Source organism: Babylonia areolata, chromosome 14, assembly GCF_041734735.1.
Source record: "Babylonia areolata isolate BAREFJ2019XMU chromosome 14, ASM4173473v1, whole genome shotgun sequence".
NCBI classification, from domain to species: domain Eukaryota; kingdom Metazoa; phylum Mollusca; class Gastropoda; order Neogastropoda; family Buccinidae; genus Babylonia; species Babylonia areolata.
Genome location: NC_134889.1, coordinates 17,015,839 through 17,039,624, shown reverse-complemented (window position 1 = coordinate 17,039,624; position 23,786 = coordinate 17,015,839). Strand labels below are relative to the sequence as shown.

General features: G+C 44.9%; 1 protein-coding gene across 1 annotated transcript in view; it reads right to left on the bottom strand.

Annotated features, from left to right (window-relative positions):
- Positions 1–23,377: 23,377 nt before the first annotated feature.
- The window catches only part of LOC143289627 (adenosine deaminase-like), a 15,608-nt gene continuing 15,199 nt past the window's right edge, over positions 23,378–23,786 (bottom strand). Inside the window, exon 8 of the mRNA XM_076598671.1 lies at positions 23,378–23,416. Coding sequence (XP_076454786.1) covers positions 23,378–23,416 — 39 coding nt within the window. The remainder of the gene's footprint in view (positions 23,417–23,786) is intronic.

The following is a 23,786-nucleotide window of genomic DNA, read 5'->3' as shown; positions in this document are numbered from 1 at the left end:
CACATCATTTCATCATCCTGCTGTGGACACTGGTCCCAGCCATCATAGATTATCTCTGTGCACACAGATTCTGGAAGCAGGACAGCGGTAGAAACCAGAACAAGTCACTGTCTCACAGTTGTGTTCGTCTTCTCCATAAACGCAGTCAGAAAATCCATTGCACAGAGTGTAGACAGGGAGAGAGTAGAGCCATTCTTCCAGGCAACGATAATGGGTGTCCGGACAAGACTGACCCTCTTCCATGACCTGTGCAGTGAAGTAGCCAGTCCCATCCATCTGGATGTGGAGCAGCTGGCGTGTTTCCTCCTGTCTGCTGTTCACATAGAACGTGTGGTCTTCTAGACAACTGACTTCATCAGAGTCGTCCAGACAATCTGAGTACTCGTTGCAACGTTGACTGAGCAGAACACACTGACCGTTGGAGCACTTGAAGTCTTCACACAGAGGACGTTCACAGAATGACTCATCACTGTTATCGGGGCAGTCCTGTCTAAAGTCACAAACCAAAGTGTAGTGCAGTTTGTGAAGTTCATCATAATCGCATGTGAACATGGCTTTGATGTCCATACTCCAACCAATAAATGTGATCTGTCCATTTTGTTGATCAGTCACACCAAGGTGTATCCAGAATTTTAAATGTGCTGTCTTTCCACATTAATTGTAGGGATTACGTAGCAAAAATACGTGTGTTGCATGGTTCCCGTGCTTGCGTGCAAGTCTCATGTTTATCTTGCTGCGTACCAGGCGATGGTCCGACCAACAGACTGTTCCTCTGATGCGTGGTGGTGTGTGTCCATCGAGATCGATGATGACCATCGTTGTCATCCAGCTGGGGGATGGGGGAGAGTGGTGGTGGGGTGGGGGGGAGGATGCTCATGAATCTATCTGTGAATGCGCAGATGGCTGAATAGTCCAATCTGCGCACGAAATGTTCGCTGACAGTTGGGGCAGACAAAGACAGGCATACCATTGTCAGGGAGCTTGTTTGCCCGTGACTTTCTGGCCTGCCTCTTCTGAACAGCTGCAGCAGTCCTGTTGGCCTCACACAACTTGGCGCCTTTGACTGATGACTTGCGCGATGAGTTTGTTTAAAGTGAAGAGGAGTTGCGCAACGTCGACCTCACTCTCTCGTCCGGGTCCACCAATTTCCAGTGGCAAGACTAAGTCGAGACGACTGGAGGATGAGCACGGATGCAGTGGATGACCAAGATATCCTTTCGGTGTCTCATCTTGCTCTCTGCACTCCACAGTGCGTTGCTGTAACCGCCTTCCTCTCCGTTGAACCGACAGGTTTCTTCCGCAGATTCTGCCGGATCCAGACTTCGCATGCATGGGTAGACACACCCCGGGGGCCAACTGCGTGTGGCATGCACACAGCACGGTGGAGCTAGATGGCCGTTGGTGGCTCTCCTGAGCCAACGCCCTTTTATGGATCTCCATAAGGGTGTCTAGCCACCCGCCTCACCAGTCCCGGAAGGGAGCGGTGGGAGTGCCGGTTTAGTCGCCGCAATCCGACCCTGAACAGGTTGTACTGGATTACAGGTTACCAGTAGCAGATCTAATGACCTGACCTGACCTCCTCTGATGCAGCGTGTAATGGAAACATCACCTCTGTCCCTCTGCTGGACAATCACATAGTCCAGTATATGCCACTGTTTGGAGCGGGGGTGCATCCATGTGTTCTTGTACTTGTCCGCTTGTTGGAAGAGGGTGTTGGTGATGGTTAGTCCATGCTGCGCACAGAGCGAGAGCAAAAGCAGTCCGCTGGAGTTGCACTTGCCAGTGCCGTGCTGTCCTAGGACTTTTGGCCACAAGGAGAAGTCCACGCCGACGCGGGCATTAAAATCCCCAAGGATGATCAGCCTGTCCTTTCTGTCTACTGCTGAAATGGTGCAGCTGAGCTCCTTGTAGAAGGCTTCTTTTATGTCATCAGGGTTGGTCATCGTCGGGGCATAGCAGCTGATGACTGTAGCGAAGCGATCCTCGGACAGCTTCAGACGCAGGGTCATCTGCCTATCGTTGATCCCACGTGGAAGGCTGTCAAGCTGTCCTGCAAGTTTGGTTTGTATGGCAAAGCCTTCTGGCTTCCCAGTGCAGTAGAAGGTGTAGCCCCCTCCAACTTCCTCCAGCTGGGTTTCACCAGCAAACCTGGTTTCGCTCAGGGCTGCTATGTCCACCTGGTAGCGATCAAGCATTCTAGCAATGAGCGCTATGCGCCTTTCTGGTCTGTCGTCTCTGTCTAAAAGGGTGCGAACATTCCAGGCACCCAGGGTCAGGGCATGACTCCTGGTTCTTTTCTTCTGTTGTTTTCGACCACAAGTGTTGGATGTCCAAGTAGGTCCAGTTTCCTACTTGGTACTAGGTGAGGCAGGCTTTGTTTAGGGATTCTTTTATCTCCCCTTCCCTGTGTGGGGAGAGCAGTGCTGTCCCTAAACAGGGCTGCTCTGACGCTGTGGGAGGATATGGGCGCCGCATCTGCCCCAGTCTACGGCGGACGACCATCCCCCGACAGCCGCCTGCGTGCAGAGTCGTGACTAGGAACTGCCAGCAGCATCCTCTGCCTGTCCCCGTAACCACTTCTCCATCGCTGCAGGGCTTGGGAAAGCTGGGTGCTGAAGGGCTAGCTCGTCGTTCCGACATTAGCCTGGTTGCCTGACCAGCACAGGTGACTTTTTTTTTAGTGAAGAGGATTTGTGCAGTCCCTTCCCCACTCTCTCGCCTAGAACGGCCTCGGCAGGTGCAGGTGTTTTTTTTTTTTTTTCGGAGTTCCGTCTCCTAAGAGGAGAAGGATAAAAGCCAAGGATAAGAGCTCCCCCTGTCCTTTGGTCATCCTCTTCCGCCTTCACAGCCGTTGAGAAAGGTTTCCTCCTCCACCTGGTCCGTCGTTGGGAGACTTCACATGCGGCAGGTAGTACTGGGTTACATGGTACCAGTAGCAAGGGGCATGCTCCTGACCTGACCTGATGTGTAAGGGAAATATGTGCAAAGCTAGACCAAAACAATGCTTTTGACTGTAAACCTCCGTGCAAATTTTGTTCAGAATATTGGTGTACCCTGTAGGGAGACATTGGGGGTGACAGGGGACACTGACATAATCTCAGTTCAAAAATTGGTGTACATTGTGAGGTTACGTTGGGAGTGAAGGAGGACATGAAGAATCTCATAGATTATAGTATAGGTTATGTGGAAAACGTATATGACAGTGCATGTGCGTGCGTGTACATGCACGTGGGTACGTAAATGTGTGCAAGTGTGTGTGTGTGTTTGTTTTTTTTGTTGGTTTTTGGAGTTTTGTGTGTGTGTGTGTGTGTGTGTGTGTGTGTGTGTGTGTGTGTGTGTCTGTCTGTCTCTCTGTCTGTCTGTCTGTCTGTGTGTATCTGTCTGTGTCTGTGAATAAGATTTTTTTCAGCCCACAAAGACGCTTCAACGCCTGGAAAGTTGATGCAAATCTCGATGTTGAAATATCTTTGGACCCTTCTGCCTTCATCCCATCACCCGCAGAACAATACATCCGGTCCGGATAGTGATGAAGACGAAGGAGATACTCCCCAGAATTTAAACCAAAGACAGCTCCCTGCAGATGGCAATCACAACTTCACAACAAAAAGGAATGACCTGATTCTTTTTTCTTTTTTTTTCTTTCTTTTTTTTTTTTCAAATACCATTGTGAATTCATCTTCTGTCGGGCTGTGATATCCTGCCCAGAGGCACAAGAGGATTTACCTCAAGATCCCAGTAGGTTTGCATCTTCAATGTTTTAATCAGCTTCATGATGTTTGAGAGGAGAAAGAGACTCTCAGTTATTCAAAGCAACATAAAACTTCAAAGCAGTATCATGACTTGTTGTCAAAGGGTGGCTAAATCTGCTTAACTGCAAAGACAAGTGTCTTACAGCGGAATGCCATCGGATATTTATCTTCATTTTCTTTGAAGGGTGGCATCAGCTTTAGGAAAGTAAGAAAAGCTTTTGAAAGCACATTATTACCAGTTGTGTGTGTGAGTTTGTGTGTGTGTGTGTGTGTGTGTGTGTGTGTGTGTGTGTGTGTGTGTGTGTGAGAAAATCTATCACTGAACCTCTTGTGTTTTCATTTCGTTAAATCAGTGAGATTGTTTCGTTGATAAAACGGGATTAAGGATACATATATTTACCCACCTACCTTTCCTCCCATTCTGGATATTCTTCCCCCACCCCGTCTCAATCTTCTTCCCCCACCTCCCCCACCCCCTCTCAATCTTCTTCCCCTTCCCCCACCCCATCTCAATCTTCTCCCCCTTCCCCCACCCCCTCTCAATCTTCTCCCCCTTCCCCCACCCCCTCTCAATCTTCTCCCCCCACCCCCTCTCAATCTTCTCCCCCTTCCCCCACCCCCTCTCAATCTTCTTCCCCCACCTCCCCCACCCCCTCAATCTTCTTCCCCCACCCCCTCTCAATCTTCTCCCCCTTCCCCCACCCTCTCTCAATCTCCTTCCCCCACCCCCTCTCAATCTTCTCCCCCCACCCCCTCTCAATCTTCTTCCCCCACCTCCCCCACCCCCTCTCAATCTTCTTCCCCTTCCCCCACCCCCTCTCAATCTTCTTCCGCCACCCCCTCTCAATCTTCTCCCCCTTCCCCCACCCCCTCTCAATCTTCTTCCGCCACCCCCTCTCAATCTTCTCCCCCTTCCCCCACCCCCTCTCAATCTTCTTCCGCCACCCCCTCTCAATCTTCTCCCCCTTCCCCCACCCCCTCTCAATCTTCTTCCCCCACCCCCTCTCAATCTTCTCCCCCTTCCCCCACCCCCTCTCAATCTTCTTCCGCCACCCCCTCTCAATCTTCTCCCCCTTCCCCCACCCCCTCTCAATCTTCTTCCGCCACCCCCTCTCAATCTTCTTCCCCTTCCCCCACCCCCTCTCAATCTTCTTCCCCCACGCCCTCTCAATCTTCTCCCCCTTCCCCCACCCCCTCTCAATCTTCTTCCGCCACCCCCTCTCAATCTTCTCCTCCTTCCCCCACCCCCTCTCAATCTTCTTCCGCCACCCCCTCTCAATCTTCTTCCCCTTCCCCCACCCCCTCTCAATCTTCTTCCCCCACCCCCTCTCAATCTTCTCCCCCTTCCCCCACCCCATCTAAATCGTCTTCCGCCACCCCCTCTCAATCTTCTTCCCCTTCCCCCACCCCCTCTCAATCTTCTTCCCCCACCCCCTCTCAATCTTCTCCCCCTTCCCCCACCCCCTCTAAATCGTCTTCCCCCACCCCCTCTCATATATTTACCCACCTACCTTTCCTCCCATTCTGGATATTCTTCCCCCACCCCGTCTCAATCTTCTTCCCCCACCTCCCCCACCCCCTCTCAATCTTCTCCCCCTTCCCCCACCCCCTCTCAATCTTCTCCCCCTTCCCCCACCCCCTCTCAATCTTCTCCCCCTTCCCCCACCCCCTCTTATTCGTCTTCCCCCACCCCCTCTCAATCTTCTCCCCCTTCCCCCACCCCCTTTCAATCTTCTCCCCCTTCCCCCACCCCCTCTCAATCTTCTCCCCCTTCCCCCACCCCCTCTCAATCTTCTTCCCCCACCCCCTCTCAATCTTCTCCCCCTTCCCCCACCCCCTCTCAATCTCCTTCCCCCACCCCCTCTCAATTTTCTCCCCCTTCCTCCACCCCCTCTCAGTCTTCTCCCCCCACCCCCTCTGAATCTTCTCCCCCCACCCTCTCTCAATCTCTACTCACTTCTCTGTTCTTCCTCGCCTCCTTTTACTGATTAATGCTCGCAGTTTTCTTGAGCTTTTCTTTTACCTCCACTGTCGTTTTCAGCTAACACAGTCCTTGAAGACAGACCTATGGTCTGAAACGTTGGACATCTTTTATCAAAAGTGAGTCTTATTTGGAACATACTTTTTTTTTTCTTTTAATAAACATTCTCCATTTGGAGACTGAAATTAAAATGTGTGTTCTTTTTCTTTCAGAAGACGTGATATTCCGTTCGTCTACCCCATGTGACGTAAGGGTGGATTTCTCATTTCCTTTCTTTGCGTTTGTTTTTCAATGAAAAAAAAAAAAAAGAATTGTATCAATTATCGTCTTTCCGGTTTTGGTCCCACTGGCTCCTGGATGTGCTTTGAAAAAAAATTATTGTCCCCAGGCGTACCCAAGGTTCCCATGCAAGTTCGCATATATTTGTATTTCTTTTTATCACAACAGATTTCTTTGTGTGAAATTCAGGCTGCTCTCCCCAGGGAGAGCGCGTCGCTATAATACAGCGCCACCCATTTTTTGTATTTTTTCCTGCGTGCGGTTTTATTTGTTTGTTCCTGTCGAAGTGGATTTTTTCTACAGAATTTTGCCAGATACAACCCTTTTGTTGCCGTGGGTTCTTTTACGCGCGCTAAGTGCATGCTGCACACGGGACCTCAGTTTATCGTCTCATCCGAATGACTAGCGTCCAGACCACCACTCAAGGTCTCGTGGAGGGGGGTAAAATATCGGCGGCTGAGCCGTGATTCGAACAAACGCGCTCAGATTCTCTCGCTTTCAAATTGGACGCGTTACCTCTAGGCCATCACTCCACATATTCTATTTGTTCACAAAAAATCAACAATTGGTAATAAGAAAGTAATCTTAGAACCTATACCCGAAAAACGCACATAGAAAAACATTTTTAAAAACGCGAAGTCTGAACGACGAAATCATACCTCGGGTGGATATGGGTTAAACTGTTTGTCCCTTGACGTTTTGAAACTGGTGGTGGCTTCGCTGATCCACGCTGACAACTGTGAGAAAGCAGTGCTGGGAATGAAATACTGTCAGCTTGATTTCGTGTTCAGACAGGTAAGTGACGCACCCCGAGAAGAGAAGAATGTCACACAACCATTTTAATTTCCACTGCCACTTCAAAGAATTGTTTCTTTTCTGTTGCGTGGTGGAGTGCCACACATGCCAGTGATGAACTGACATCTCTTGCCGACCCGAACTCACCATGCCGAAAGAATCATTAGACAGCTCACCATTCTCAATGAATCGTGAGACAGCTCACCATTCTCAATAAATCGTGAGACAGCTCAACACGCCCAAAGAATCAAGTGACAGCTCATCATTCTGAAAGAATCATGAGACAGCTCACCTTTCTGAAAAAATCGTGAGAAAGCTCACCATGCCCAAAGAATCGTGAAACAGCTCACTATGCCCAAAGAATCATGAGACAGTTCACCATGCCCAAAGAATCGTGAGACAGTTCACCATGCCCAAAGAATCGTAAGACAGTTCACCGTGCCCAAAGAATCGTGAGACAGTTCACCATGCCCAAAGAATCATGAGACAGTTCACCATGCCCAAAGAATCGTAAGACAGTTCACCGTGCCCAAAGAATCATGAGACAGCTCACCATGCCAAAAGAATCGTGAGACAGCTCACCTTGGCCAAAGAATCGTGAGACAGCTCACCTTGGCCAAAGAATCGTGAGACAGCTCACCATGCCAAAAGAATCGTGAGACAGTTCACCATGCCAAAAGAATCGTGAGACAGCTCACCTTGGCCAAAGAATCGTGAGACAGCTCACCATACCCAAAGAATCATGAGACAGCTCACCACGATGAAAGATTCATGTGACAGCTCACCACGCCCAAAGAATCATGAGACAGCTCACCACGCCCAAAGAATCATGAGACAGTTCACATTGCCCAAACAATCGTGAGACAGCTCACCATTCTCAATGAATCGTGACAGCTCACCATGCCCAAAGAATCAGGAGACAGCTCACCACGCCCAAAGAATCAGGAGACAGCTCACCATGCCCAAAGAATCATGAGACAGCTCACCATGCCCAAAGAATCGTGAGACAGCTCACCATGCCCAAAGAATCGTGAGACAGTTCACCATGCCCAAAGAATCGTGAGACAGCTCACCATGCCCAAAGAATCATGAGACAGCTCACCATGCCCAAAGAATCGTGAGACAGCTCACCATGCCCAAAGAATCATGAGACAGTTCACCGTGCCCAAAGAATCATGAGACAGTTCACCGTGCCCAAAGAATCATGAGACAGCTCACCATTCTGAAAGAATCATGAGACAGTTCACATTGCCCAAAGAATCGTGAGACAGCTCACCATTCTCAATGAATCGTGAGACAGCTCACCATTCTCAATTAATCGTGAGACAGCATCAACACGCCCAAAGAATCAAGTGACAGCTCATCATTCTGAACGAATCATGAGACAGCTCACCTTTCTGAAAAAATCGTGAGACAGCTCACCATGCCCAAAGAATCGTGAGACAGCTCACCACGCCGAAAGATTCATGTGACAGCTCACCATGCCCAAAGAATCATGAGACAGCTCACCATGCCCAAAGAATCATGAGACAGCTCACCATGCCAAAGGAATCGTGAGACAGCTCACCTTGGCCAAAGAATCGTGAGACAGCTCACCATACCCAAAGAATCATGAGACAGCTCACCTTGGCCAAAGAATCGTGAGACAGCTCACCATACCCAAAGAATCATGAGACAGCTCACCACGATGAAAGATTCATGTGACAGCTCACCACGCCGAAAGAATCATGAGACAGCTCACCACGCCCAAAGAATCATGAGACAGTTCACATTGCCCAAACAATCGTGAGACAGCTCACCATTCTCAATGAATCGTGACAGCTCACCATTCTCAATGAATCGTGACAGCTCACCATGCCCAAAGAATCATGAGACAGCTCACCATGCCAAAAGAATCGTGAGACAGCTCACCTTGGCCAAAGAATCGTGAGACAGCTCACCACGCCCAAAGAATCATGAGACAGCTCACCATGCCGAAAGATTCATGTGACAGCTCACCACGCCAAAAGAATCATGAGACAGTTCACCACGCCCAAAGAATCATGAGACAGCTCACCATTCTCAATGAATCGTGACAGCTCACCATGCCCAAAGAATCATGAGACAGCTCACCATGCCCAAAGAATCACGAGACAGTTCACCACGCCGAAAGATTCATGTGACAGCTCACCATGCCCAAAGAATCATGAGACAGCTCACCATGCCCAAAGAATCATGAGACAGTTCACCATGCCCAAAGAATCATGAGACAGCTCACCATGCCCAAAGAATCATGAGACAGCTCACCACGCCGAAAGATTCGTGTGACAGCTCACCATGCCCAAAGAATCGTGAGACAGCTCACCATGCCCAAAGAATCGTGAGACAGTTCACCATGCCCAAAGAATCATGAGACAGCTCACCATGCCAAGAGAATCGTTAGACAGCTCATCATGCCCAAAGAATCGTGAGACAGTTCACCATGCCAAGAGAATCGTTAGACAGCTCATCATGCCCAAAGAATCGTGAGACAGTTCACCATGCCCAAAGAATCATGAGACAGCTCACCATGCCAAGAGAATCTTTAGACAGCTCATCATGCCCAAAGAATCATGAGACAGCTGTTTCTCTGTGTGTGTGTGTGTGTGTGTGTGTGTGTGTGCGTTTCTCATCAACAAAACCAATGTGCTTCACAGGGAGAGAGAAGGTGGTAATGCTGCGATGTCAGAGGAGAACTGACAATCGATAAGCATGTGTGGGGGGAGGTGGGGGAGGAGCGGGGGAGGAGGAGAGGAGAGGGGGTGTATCCCAGCAACAAGCCGACAAGCTTGGACCCCTTCTCACCAACGTGTCCAATCAGAATGCCGCACGCTGTCTCCACCCACTGACTGCTGTCATCAACATCAGGACTGCTGCCTGGTGCGGACGTTAACAACTCGACTCATAACAGGCTGGTTGGTCCTTTACCTCAGACGTCAAAACATTACTTAACAACTGGGGATGAAACACATTTCTCTTCAGGAATTTACAGCAAGAAATAAAGAACTATATATAGACCTCCCTGATAGGAAACTGCTCTGAAATCCACTGCCTTAAACGCTAGGAGAGCAAGAGGTAAACATGAACTGGGAAAGAATTGCTGAGAAAAGTCTCCACAGCAGTGTAACTCAGCTGGTCGTCCTTTCTATGGCTGGACAGCTGTCAGCCTGGAATGCCTTTCACCCCATCACAGGAAAATGCCTTCACCCGTCTGCCCATGGACGGCGCCCTATTCACACAGCACGTGCTGCACGACGGACCAGCTAGGTCACAGATTGAGTGCAGCAAGACGTGTGTGGAGACACAGGGCTGTGTCCTGAGCACGTTCTATCACAGCCTTCAGGGTCCTACAGCCAAGTGCCGACTCTTTCAGCAAAGTGCACAACTGGACAGATGACTGGGTGATGCACCAGGAGCTAAAAGTGTAGGTAAGTGCTCGACAGTTAAAATGGGAAAGTGAACTTGAACAGATGCACTGAGCTCTAACAGAATTAACAGGACACAGTTATAGTTGTCCGCAATTCATTGTGCTGTTAGGTAGCTAACCGCTCAGACACACCCCTCTAACTGCTAGCTGATATCAGAGGTGTCCTTGTCTGCCTCAACTTCATATCTTCCCATTGCTGTTCACTCCTCATTGATTAAACTTCTTTTCACAGTAAGAGAGGACGTGTCAAAGAAGAAGAGGGAGGTGTTCAGTCATGAAGTAAGACACCCCGGGAAGAAGTCAACACTACCTTGAAGAGATTTTTAATGTGTACAGCATTATGGTCCTGAGAGAATCTGAGCATACGTGATCGAAGCCCACACTCACCAGTATTTTTTCTCCCACCACTAGACCTTGAGTGGTGGTAGTCTGGACGCTAGTCATTCGGTTGACATGATAAATCAAAGTCCCGTGTGTAGCATGCATTTAGCGCTCGTTAAAGATTTCATGGCAACAAAAGGGTTGTCCTTGACAAAATTTCTATAGTAACATCTGCTTTGACAGAAGAACAAATTCACTGCAGGCAGAAAAAGGAGAAAAAAAAAGTGGGTGGCACTACTTGCTCTCCATGGGAAAAGCAGTTCGAATTTTACACTGAGAAATCTGTTGTAACAAAGAGTAATATCAATACACATACAATACCTATGCACAGAGAGAGAGAGAAACCCACATGTTTTTCTTTACATAATACTTGATGTGTGCAGGGTGATCAGTGAAGGGTGTGTCATTTGTTGTTGTTGTTGTTGCTGTGTTGTTTTTCTGTTGTTGTTGTTCTGTTGTTATTGTTTTATATTTGCTGACGGGTATTTTAAGTGAGCCGAAATAGAATTTTCTGTTTTGGTTGAAGCAGACAATAAATAATAATAATAATAATGGTACTTATATAGCGCTGAATCTTGTGCATAGACAAATCTAAGCGCTTTCGCACCAGTCATTCTCATGCACGCTTAACTCTAAAACTGGAGAAACGAAAGACAAGGAAGAGGCAGGGAAGGGAGGCTATTTTGGGAAGAGGTGGGTTTTAAGGCCCGACTTGAAAGAGCTGAGCGTGGGAGACTTGAAGTGAAAGAGGAAGTTCATTCCAATTGCAAGGTCCAGAGACAGAGTGTCACAAACTCTCTTAATACAATAATAGTCTAGGGGTATTGGTTTATACAAAAGAGCTTATGCAAAATTGTCCTAACAATTTTAGGGGTGTTTACCTAACCTGTATTAATTTTACTTATCCAGTACTAAATGGAAACGTGTAACAAGACAACATTCATACAAACCACCTTTCAAAAAGGGTGACCACACCAAATTTTAATCTTTAGAACATTATTAAATCATTTCTTTTCTTTTAACTCTCCCCTTTTCCCAACATTCATAAAACAAATAAAAGTCTAGCGACTCACGGCCGCACTCATCATTGCCGACTAGTTTAGTTAATGTCCGGGGGGTAAAATCACAGGACTCATCTTCACAATGCGGCGCACGGTTGTCGAGGTGAAGTACACATGCAGGTCCCGTCCTCTCCAGTCAGCGAAACAGCCTCCACGTCGTCCCTGGTTGTCCGTAAGTAGCGTTAACACAGTCCGCCCTCCGGCCACAGTCACACCAGGTCATCAGATCAGACCGCATCAGATCCACGGCCGAACAGTCACACAGATCTGCAACCACAGGTGCTTCCCCCAGTAGCCACCTATATTTTTAATTTACCCCCCCATATGGACTGAACCAACGTCGGCTCAGTCAACAAAAGTGGGATATCAACAACCTACTAACAAAAATATTTCCAACATAATTCGTACTACCTGAACTCAAACCACGTTAAACATGTTTTTCCCAGGCAGACAACTGGGCCACACTACACACCATTTATCATCATTTCTTTTACTGATATAACAAATATCTTTATTATAATGAACATACTATCAAATGTATTATCTCCATTACACCCCTAATCTCACCATTAATAATTACAACCCCATTATACCCAAGTCTTCACATGCACCCACCATACATTCTCACAACAATGGAAATATCCTTACCAGGCTATCTGGTGAGATTATCTACAGATCCACACTGGACTCAGCAGAAGTCACGACTTTAAACGTCAGCAACTGAACTGGCTCCAAAACCAGTAACCTGTCGACCCGCACTCCAGCAACCAGAACTTGTACTGGGAAACTAACAGTCGACGTACAATCCTGGATCTAACACTCCAAAGAAGGAATTTCGACTACATTGATTCTGCAGTCCCCTGACTTGGCCCACTCTAGACCAGTCAACAATAATACGAGATTAGCACTCAGCTTAACCCAAGATCTTCAGGCAATCCCTGGATGGCTTGTACTATAAACATAAATGACGAACTCCCGAACTAGAAAAACAAAAGTCCTGTTCGATAACAAGGCACTTCGCACAACAGCAAAATCACTCCAGTACAGCACAAAACCCACAAGAATCTCCAACAACAAATCAACATGAAACCAACTTTTACAGCACAAAATCCGACAATAGAAAAGAAAACGTTGCTCTGACTAGCAACACAAGCTTTGGACTCTCGCGATCCAAGGAAGAGAAGTGTCTCTCTCTTCTCGAAGTTCAAAACCGGAAGCCCCTCCCGCAATGAACTCTCCCAGCAGGGAAGACGGAAACACACAACAAACATGGTTCCACTCTACATTAGAGATCAGAACCTACTTGACGCCCCTATGTAAAACTCAATTATCGGATCTTCCATCCGACCTTTTCCCAACCTGCCGACATACACTGACATGTGACACAGAGAAAGAACAGCGGCCAACAAGTCGAGAGTTTGAATCTGGGTATGTGTAAGTGGAGTGGATCCGAAGCTGATCGTAGTGAGCGAGATGGAGAGGTAGAGGTGAAGGCAGCCACAAAGATAGGAAGGGGCAGATTTGTGAATACATTATAACATAGAGTGCTGATCTTATTCTTTCAATTGTAACTTATTTAGAGTCATCCAATTTGAATATCCAGGAAGCAGTTAGATGTTTCTTGCAAGAGCGACAACAGTTTTTCAGGTGTATCACTCTTCTGGAGTTGAGTGTCATCAGCATAAGATGATGACCTGACATTATGGCGGTTGATAATTTCAGCGAGAGGAGCAGTGTACAGTGTGAAGAGCACTGGGCCTAAAACAGATCCCTGTGGGACTCCATGTTAAATTTTAACGGTTTCAGACTGGAAATTATCAACAATGACAGACTGGAATCGATCAGTGAGATAAGGGTTTGAACCAGTTTAGAACAGTGCCGTTGATACCAAATGTAAAATGAAGACGGGAAAGAAGGATTGAATGGTCTATCGTGTCAAAGGCGGCTGACAAGTCGAGAAAAGTGAGAAGGGAGATCTGTCCTGAGTCGGACGCTAGCAGTAGGTTATTCAGGATGTGGAGGAGAGTGGTTTCGGGTGCTGTAGTCAGCACGATAGGCAGACTGAAATGGGGGATGAGATTGTTGAAACAAAGGTGATTGTTGAGCTGCTTCAGGACAGCTTTTTCAAGGAGTTTGGACAGGAATGGAAGATTAGAAACTGGTCGATAGTTTTTCAAAATGTTTGCGTCAAGGTTGGATTCTTCCAGAAGAGGCCGGACTATTGCAGTTTTGAAAGTGGATGGAAACGTTCCAGTGAGAAGGGATGAGTTGACAATGTTGGTGATTGTGGGGAGAAGCTGTGAGACACACTGGGAAAAAACAGAGGCTGATATAGGATCGAGCTCACAGGATTTTATTGTCATTTCTTTGAGGATTTCATGGACTTCAGTTAATGGATTAAAGGAATGGAGAGGAGTGCCGTTGAATTGAGGATCAGGATGAGTAGGTTGGAAAGGCATTTGGTCTAAGATGGTACGAATATTCTGGACTTTGTCAAAAAAGAAAGAGGAGAAGACATTGGGGAGTTCAGATAAAGTGTAGGCAGAAGGAAGAGGAGTGCCGAGAAGATTTGACATGATAGAGTAAAGAGATCTGGTGATGTGGCATCGAGAACTTGAAAAGAAAAGAAGTTTGGGCTTCGCTGATGAGATCATATGTTTGACTTTATATTTGTTTTTGGAAGATTTGATTGTGGACTTTCAGTTTTGTTGATCGCCATCGCCGTTCCAATTGGCGACGGTTTGCGTTTTGCAAGTCGAATGTCTTGTGTGTACCACGGGCGGAAGGTCTATCAGGGAGCATCAGGGAGCTTTTGAATTGATTGAAATTGAATACATTTCTGTTCTTAAGTGCCATCGTCCCTTTCATCCCTCTCCATCCTCCAAACTAAGTACAGAACAGTAAGCATTATGCTGTATACTGATCCACTTTTCTCGCCTGTTCTCAGACCGTAGGCTGTGTGACAGTGGCTATGGTTTGTGGGTGTGGCGGCCATTGCCTTAAAGCAGTAGAGACCAAAGTCAACTACACCTTGGCTGTGAGGGATGCCAACTGGACCAAGGTCGTCTGATGATGCCCAAGGTGTATGCACATGTGGTCTGCGGTTACACCTTCCTACAGAAACACGGTATGCTATGAAAGCTGAGCAACACAGGTGACTTTTTATCACCAATTCGCTTTCTTCTCAGTTCACTGCTGGTGTCATCATCATAATCAGCATCACCATCATCATCGTCATTTTCTTCTTCTCTATCCCCCATCATCATTCATCATCATCATCATCATCATCCAACGTCCATCGTCATTATCATATTGACCAAGAATGGCAGTCGAGATAACTCGGTAAAACAAAATCCAATGGTCTGTCAGAATATTGTTTATTCAATCATTTCCAAAATAACACATTCCAAATAATGGAAAATACTCGTTTTCCATACCTGTAACAGGGATCAGCAGCAGCACCAATACCTTTCAAAATTTTGGCTCACGATCTTTGACATGTTTTGTGGAAGGTGGGTGGATACAGTTCTGTCTGACACCAGTAATGAGTCGTTCAGGATCTGCTCTGTGGTTGATGCGACTTTCTCTTTGTGCCTTAGAACTTCAAGTCTGTCAAAAGATGGCGAATCTTCGACACCTGACGACAAAGTTGGTCTACCACACTAGATGCACTGACTCTCCCAAATGATCATTTTATATTGTGAATCTAATATACCTTTCACATTTCTCTGTCTCACAGTGAAGATGTTTACTTCGCGTGAACATTGTACTGGCTACTGAAGAATGCAAAGGGATCCAATGGACTGAGGAAAAGAACCTCTCATATCTAGACTCACTGACAACATAGATGCCCAGTCAAACATCAAAGACCTGCACCTTCTTGTGGTTGAGGTCAGCAACTAAGGCTGGATACGTTAGACCAACCATCAGAACCAATTAGACAAATAGGCACGACGATGGAACGAGAATGACTGCTGAGTCTATAAAAACACCAAATGGAGAAAGTTTATATTCTGGATCTTCTTCTTCCACCCCCTCTGAATCTCTACTCACTTCTCTGTTCTTCCTCGCCTCCTTTTACTGATTAATGCTCGCAGTTTTCTTAAGCTTTTCTTTTACCTCCACTGTCGTTTTCAACTAACACAGTCCTTGAAGACAGACCTATGGTCTGAAACGTTCTACCTCACCTCACCTCACCTCAGGCCCAGAACTACAATGTGTAGTTGGGGGGAAGCCTGAGGACCGCAGACGCAACCTCCCTTCTCCATCTGTCTCTGTCGGCAGCCGCTGGCAGCAGCTCACGTGTGTGGAGTCCGGTCCATTGTTTGATGTTCTCATGCCAGTTCTTCCGCTGTCTTCCTCTTCTTCTCCCGCCCTCGATGGTGCCTTGCATGATTGTTTTGGACAAGCTGGTGTGTCGAGTGTTGTGTCCAAACCATATCAGCTTGCGTCATCGTTCTACATCTTTTATCAAAAGTGAGTCTTATTTTGTAACACACAGTTTTTATCAACTTTCTTCAATTAGATAAACAGCCTATCGACCGATGAACATCAGCACCAACTGATGCCTTTACTGAGCAGAAAGAAATGTTCGGGAAGTAGAACCTTAAATGACCTAGTTCCATCACCAACACCAGTGACTCAGCTTTGGATCTGGACTGTTGGAGTGGAAGGCTCGTGCAGCTAGCTGTTAACAGACTGACAAAATAGGGAGCAGCAAGAAATTCCCCTATCAGACTCAAGCTGAGATTCTATAACTCAAATGTTCTTTCGACACTCCACTACAGCAGGGAATCTTGGCACCTGAAGACCACACAGAGGAACAGAAGTAAAGGCCTTTGTCACCAGATGCCTAGTAAGATTTGTGGCATCAAATGTGATTTTTTTTCTTCTCAAATGAAGAGATCAGAGAGATTCCATCGGCCTCTCGTATCAACTACCATCTCCAAACGGTGTGCCCGCTGACTGGGGCATGTGTTGAGGCACCCCTCAACAAGCATTGAATGCCAAGCCGTAAATTGGTCACCTGCAGGTCACAGAAGAGGGGACGGCCCAAGATGAACTGGTAGCAGACAGCGGAGACAGATCTCAGACTTGTCGACAGACATTGGGTGACACCTTCAAACTAGCTGAGGTCCGCAAAGCATGAAGTGCTTTGACTGCCTCCCGTGTCTGTTCGTTCTTTTGTTAATGTCCCTCCATATCTGTGATTTTAGACGAAAACCGATCACCTTCCCAACCCCACACATGCCTTAAACCATCACTAATTTCCCTATTCCTCTCTCTTCAATCAGCATAAGATAGAATTTATAAACAAATTAAAACGAACTAACTATTCAACCAGTAAAATTACAACATTGCCTCCTGGCGTCCATCGACGATGGTGATGATGACCATAACGATGATCATGATGACTACAACGACGTTGATGACGCCGACGACGATGATAATGATGATGGTGATGAAGTTTCAGGTCTTGAGTAAGTTTTACGTGGAGCTGACGACATGGGGCATCCCCTGACGTTCAGGTGGCTGGACGGAACCCTCCTGCCTGACACCAGCCCCGTGTGGGACCTGAAGATGGGAGACCCCGAGCACCTTTTCTCCCCGGCAGGGACTGTGCCCTACATCACCAGCACCAGTGTGGGGGGGGCTGCACGATTATGATTGTCGTATCCCCATGTACTACGTCTGTCAGAAGGACCTCCATTATCCGGCAGGACTTCGTTCACAAAACACACACACACACACACACACACACTGACTGACTGAAACCATTTATGTCAGATTAACTGTTTGTTGTACTGACATTTTCGCAACCATTTGAATAAAATATTAACTGAGCAACACAAGGAAAATTCTGATTTGAGGAAGGTATGATTTAAAAAAAAAAAAAAAAAAAAAAAAAAAAAAAAAAAAAAACAACAACAACCATTTAACAAGTCAAGGTACCAAATTTCATTAATATCATTATCTCCAAAAAATATTCTAACGCGCGCACATACATACGTTTCTCCCCCACCCTCTCTCTACATACATCCATGCATGCACACAAATGCCCATTATAATTCCCCTACCTCATTCCCCTGCCCACTCACACACACACACACACACACACACACACACACACACACACACACATATTCACACTGTCTCTCACTCTTTCTCATCAAATTAAGGTTTCGTAATGTAATCAAGACGACATATTACCTGTTAGGGTCGAACAGTTCCACTAATTAGAATAATGGGAACTTTGCTCTACAAGTAAATCTGACGCTATCACCCAAAACGAAACACTACTTTGGATTAAATAAAACAGAGGGGAACCTCTGCAACAGAAAGGGGATGAAACAAATTAGAAAAACCGACCAATTGGATGGCTTTTAATTAGGTCAACTGCGGTTTTTGTCAGAGACCAACCATTTTCTTTGCTAGGGTGAAAAACGCTGGACATGACTAATGGAAGATTAAAGGCTGTAATCATATCATGAAGGGGTTTGAAATGTAAATGTGTATCTGGACATTCGAGCAAAAAATGTGGGATGTCAAGGGTCTTACCACAAATACATAGTGGTGACGGTTTCAAAAATCTGCATAACCATGCATTAGTTCTTAGCCTGTGTGTCAAGTTTCTTGTGGAAATTGATCCTGGGGGGTTCGTGCCTTTTCTTGTTGGAAGAGAGAGATCCCACCAAAGCTTCTTTTTTGAGTTTTCTAAGAACTGTTTCTGTCTGAAATTCCAGATATATGTTGAGAGAATAGTACAAGCTTCAGAAACAGAAATAGGAATATTGTGAGTGATTGAATCTGAATTGTTCGATGCCGCTTCCTTGGCACAAAAATCGGCCATTTCGTTGCCACGAAGATTAGAATGTCCAGGAACCCACAAGAGTGAAATGTCGGAGCCTCGCATAATTAACTGGTGGATTAAATACAAAATTTCGTACATAATATCTGCTCGTTCAGATGAAGATTGATTATTTAAAGCCATCAATGCTGATTTTGAATCAGACAGTATAAGGATTTTTGCAGGCACAAGAGGCATATCACTAAAAAAGGTGAAAGCCATCAGAATTGCAAACAATTCAGCAGTAAAAATTGAACAACCTTTAGTTAAGTGGAATCTCTTTTTAATGTTAAGCTCGGGGATTACAAAAGCGGCTCCAACTTCAGAGTTACTACTAATTGATCCATCTGTGAAAACACGGAGGTAATATTTGAAACGTGTATGAATTAGTTCTTTGGCCCGAGAGGCAATAATGAGTGGACTGTCACTCTTTTTTAATTGTCCATATGTAAAAATAATATTTGCTTGCTCAGTCAGCCAAGGCGGATGAAAACAATTCGGAATTTTCGCAATCTGGGAAAGAGGCAGACTGCAACTCTCAAAGACTGACTTAGTAAAATCGAACAAGGACGTGTATACAGCTTTGTTACGAATTTCTCTACAGATGTACGTTTCTTCATCAATTTCAGAGACAACCGAATTTGGAACAGCTCTAGCCCTTACCATGTAGTTACAGGCACATAATTTCCTGTGTTCAGGTAATGGCAAAACACCAGCTTCTTTGTATGTTTTGTCGATTGAAGCCCATCGCGGTAACCCAAGTGCAATCTTAAAAGCTAAGGAATCAATACTTGTCAGTTTATGAAGATCAGAGTTTGAAGCAGTGAAATAGTTTTCCTGACCATATGATATAATTGAGCGGACTAGTCCCATTGCAGCATTGATCAGATTATTGCCACAATTTATAACAGGGATTCCAGAAAGCACACGTAATAGAGCGATTTTCTTCCTCGCTTTCTCAATAAGGTAGTTTATATGCTTAGTCCAAAAAAGTTTATAATGGAAGATAACACCGAGAAATTTCACCTGTTTATTCGGATATATGATAGTGTCATTTACCTGTATTTTAATAGCATCCCTACCTTCAAATTCAATCAACTTTTTAGTAAATATGACGAAAACAGTCTTTTCAGCAGACAGGAGAAAACCACTTTCCTTCATATATTCCACAATGTTGTCGATGGCATCTTGAAAATGCTTAATAATTTTATTTCGTTTTGATGTATTTTTTGTAATATTACAGTTTACATTCTTCCAGAGAGCTATGTCATCTGCATAAGCTACTAATGTAGCACCATTTGTGTTGATATTTTTCATATCATAAAGCATTAGTGAAAACAGAGTGGGAGAAATCACACTTCCCTGGGGAACACCCATATTGACGGACCTTGATCTGGATAATATACCCCCTAATCTCACCTGGAATGTCCTCTGGGATAAGAATGACTTAAGAAATTTTAGAAATCGACCTCCCAACCCTACTGTATTTGCTTTATGAATCAATTTATAGTGCCACACAGAGTCATAGGCTCTATGAATATCAAAGAAAGTTGCGACCGTGGAGTGACGCTTTGCGAGTGCCTTCTTAACATGAGAAGTTAGATGGACGACATGATCAGTAACACCCCTACCTCTTCTAAAACCAGCCTGGAAAGTAGGTAAAATTCCTTTCTTCTCCAGAAAGTGTTCTAATCTAGTTTTCAAAATTCTTTCAAAAACCTTCCCAAGATGGGGAGTTAACGAAACAGGTCGGTAACTGGAAGGGCTAGATTTAGGTTTTCCTTGTTTGGGAATAGGTACTATGGTTGCTTTCTTCCAATCAGTTGGAAGGATACCAGAATTCCAGCAAATCTGGAAAAAAACTAACACTCTTTTTAAAAAGATATTTGGAAAATGTCTGATCATGTTGTACGATATTGGATCTGAGCCTGTCGCAACTTTCCCTGACTTAACAGCATTGAGAGCACGGTATAGATCCCCCAGCGTTAGGTCTGCATTAATGTAAGATGCACTGCTATCATTCTTATCCATTTCACAGGGGCAGTTCATATCTTCAAACTGTTTCCTTCTCTTTTGCTCATAGGATGGCAAGTATTCTGTCTGACTCATTTTTGCGAATGTATCCGCAAATAACTCGGCTTTCTCTTCCCTAGTTTTATACACCATATCATTTTCATACAAAGGAGGATCAGGAAGATTATAGACACCCTTTATTTGCTTTATTTCTCCCCACAGTTTTGAAGAGGCAGTTGGGTTGCTAGTACAGTCGTTAATCAGATTTGTGTAGTACATCTTTTTGGCAGCAGCCACTGTTTTATTACTAAAACTATTAGCCTGTTTATACTTGTTGTGCAGTTCTGATACTCTTTCTTTGGATTCGATTTTTCGATACCTATGCCAGTTTTTGAAAGCCTCTGTTTTCTTTTTGACTGCTATTTCACATGAGCTGTTCCACCAAGGATTACCAGACCGTTTTGGATTGGCTATATACTTTACTTCTGGAATTGAACCATCAGCAGCCTTCAGAATAACATTCCTTAGAGACCGATAACAAATTTCTAAATCTTCTTGTGATGTAACATCAGTGTTGAAATTTAAATCAGCAGAGTAATAAGCCAGCATATTACCAAACAGATCCCAGTTTGCTTTCTTTTCATTATATTTCAACCCCATATTATCTTTAATTATGATCTCATGTTTTACAGACAATACCATTTCAACTGGAAGGTGGTCACTCCCCAGTGGTGTTTTGAGAACTTGCCATTCACAGTATGGATTTATATCAGTCGACACCAAAGAAATGTCTATTGAAGAATTTTTTTGATCTGCCCGATCAGCGATTCTTGTTATTGAACCATCATTTAATATAGTTAAGTTAGAATGAACTATGGTATTCGCTAGATATTCATTGTTGGTTGTGAATTCGCAATTTTTGTCCGACCACAAGGCATGGTGCGCATTAAAATCCCCTAGAATTATCCAGCTATGGGATAAATCTAAATCCATTAACCAGTCAGCTTCACCTCTTGAAACTCCATCAGGGTAGTAACAGTTAACTACAATTAATGTTTTATCTAAGACAGAAAGCTCTATAGTTGAAGAATACAAACGTTTGTCTATACTATAACATGGTGGTTTTCTAGCTTTATATATGATTGAATCTGAAATATAGGTTGCAACTTTAACTTTTCCTTTGCGCTCTGTTTCATCAATAACTGGAGGGTAGAAGTAACCCTCTAACTTAGGGAGATTGCTTTTATAACAATTGAGGGACTGGAGGGCAATTATATGATAGTTGTGATCTTGCAGAAAATGGATCAGATAGTCAAAATTACATTTACTTCTACAGTTCCATTGCAAAAAGCGAAATAGGCCTGCGCCACACCCATCATCATTACATCCTGCTGTCTGCATAAGTGAATAGATACATAGAATAAAGAGTATCTGTCTAATGTACTTCAGGAAAAGAAAAAATAAAGACACATTTACCTTACATACAATCATTTGGAATTCACACGGCAATTTGACAATATTGATTTCAGTTCAGAGATGGAGGACGTCATGACGCCCGTTATGGTTTTCATGATGCTGACAAACTGATAAGAAAGGTTTTCCAAAAACGTGATTATACTTCCAAGTACAAAATCAGAAGGATCGGAAATTGCAGACGCTGGTGAGATTGATTCTTTTCTCTGATTGGAGTTGGTCTTCACAAATGTTGGTTGACGTGTATTGACAGGGGTTTTGCAGGATGGTGTTGATTGTTCTGAACAGCTTGATGTTTGATCAGATGCATACTGCTGTGAGCTGATATGTTTCCGTAATGGTGTTGACTGTTCTGAACAGCTAGATGATTTGCCAGATTTGTTATTTTCTTGTGTGTTGTCAGTTCTATCTTCCAATGTAAACCTGTCCTTGTCTGTCTTGTCTGTCTCCAACGGGTGTTTGGACCCATGTAGTAATTTTCCATGCACGTTCTTGGCAGTTACAGTTGGCGGGATATCCCTGACTGGAGATTTAGTGATGCCATTTCTTAGTGCTAATGCATATGACTTTGGATTATTAGTGGTAGGTTTAATTTTTTCCTCGCCCGCTAGAGACCGGCTGTCTGCGTCTTGGTTCACTGACTGTGCCCGGGCTAGAGCGATGGCTTCAACATATGGCATATGACTGGATGATTTTATTTTACCGGCAAGTACTCTAATTTTATACTCGGGGCAGCCAGGGAAAGAAGCTGCATGATTCCCTTGACAATTCACACATTTTTTGGAATGCGCACAGGTGTGAGCATCATGGCCAGGGAGACCACATCTTCCGCATACTTGTTTGGCTCGGCACGCATTTTTGGTGTGTCCCAAACGGTTGCAGCGGGTGCATCGAAATACCTGTGGGACGTAGGATTTCACCGCGAATGACTGATACCCTAATGAGATTTGCTTCGGAAGACTGCGTGTCAAAAAGGTAATCTTAACGGCGCGCGATTCGCTTCCATCCTTATTTTTTAGTCTTTTCATAGATTTAACATTTGTAAATTCTCTTTGAAGTTCTAAGAGATTGGTTTCCAGGGGGATTGGTTTTATCACCCCTTCAGTAAAAACCTCCGGAACTGAACATTTGATAGTTATGCCAGCCAAACTTTCACATTTTAGAAGTGATTTTTGCTGATCAGCAGAAGTACAACCGATCAGCCACTTACCCGATGACAGCTGTTTTTGACCGAGGATGGGACCAATAGTGTTGTTCCATAATTTTTTACTGAGGATTCCAATACCACTCAGTGTGGCCGATCCCTTTTTTGTGTCCTCCAAAAGGACTGGAAATTGAAACGAAACAGAAGTTTCATTTGACACTGTAGGCCAGGATGACGGCGTGGTCTCCCTGTCACAAGACATATCCTCTGATTTGGACGAACAAGGTGGGGACGATGGAGATGATGACGATGATGAGTTGGACATAGATACATGTTCATCTCTCTCTTTGAGAATTTCTTCAATGAAAAATGATTTTAACCTGTTTATCAGATGTTTTTTCTTCCCATGTTTGGGGAGATTATTTTCAGATAGTAGTTTCTTCAATTGAGAAACTTTGGTCTGATTTAAAAGATCTGGGTTTTCCAGGAATGCATTGAAGGTTGTGACGTTTGACATCACTGCATCATGTATTAAAAACAAACAAGCAAAATGAATGGATGAATAGATAAATGATATTAATAATAATAAACAAAGTAAAAGGTAAAACTGCAATAGTC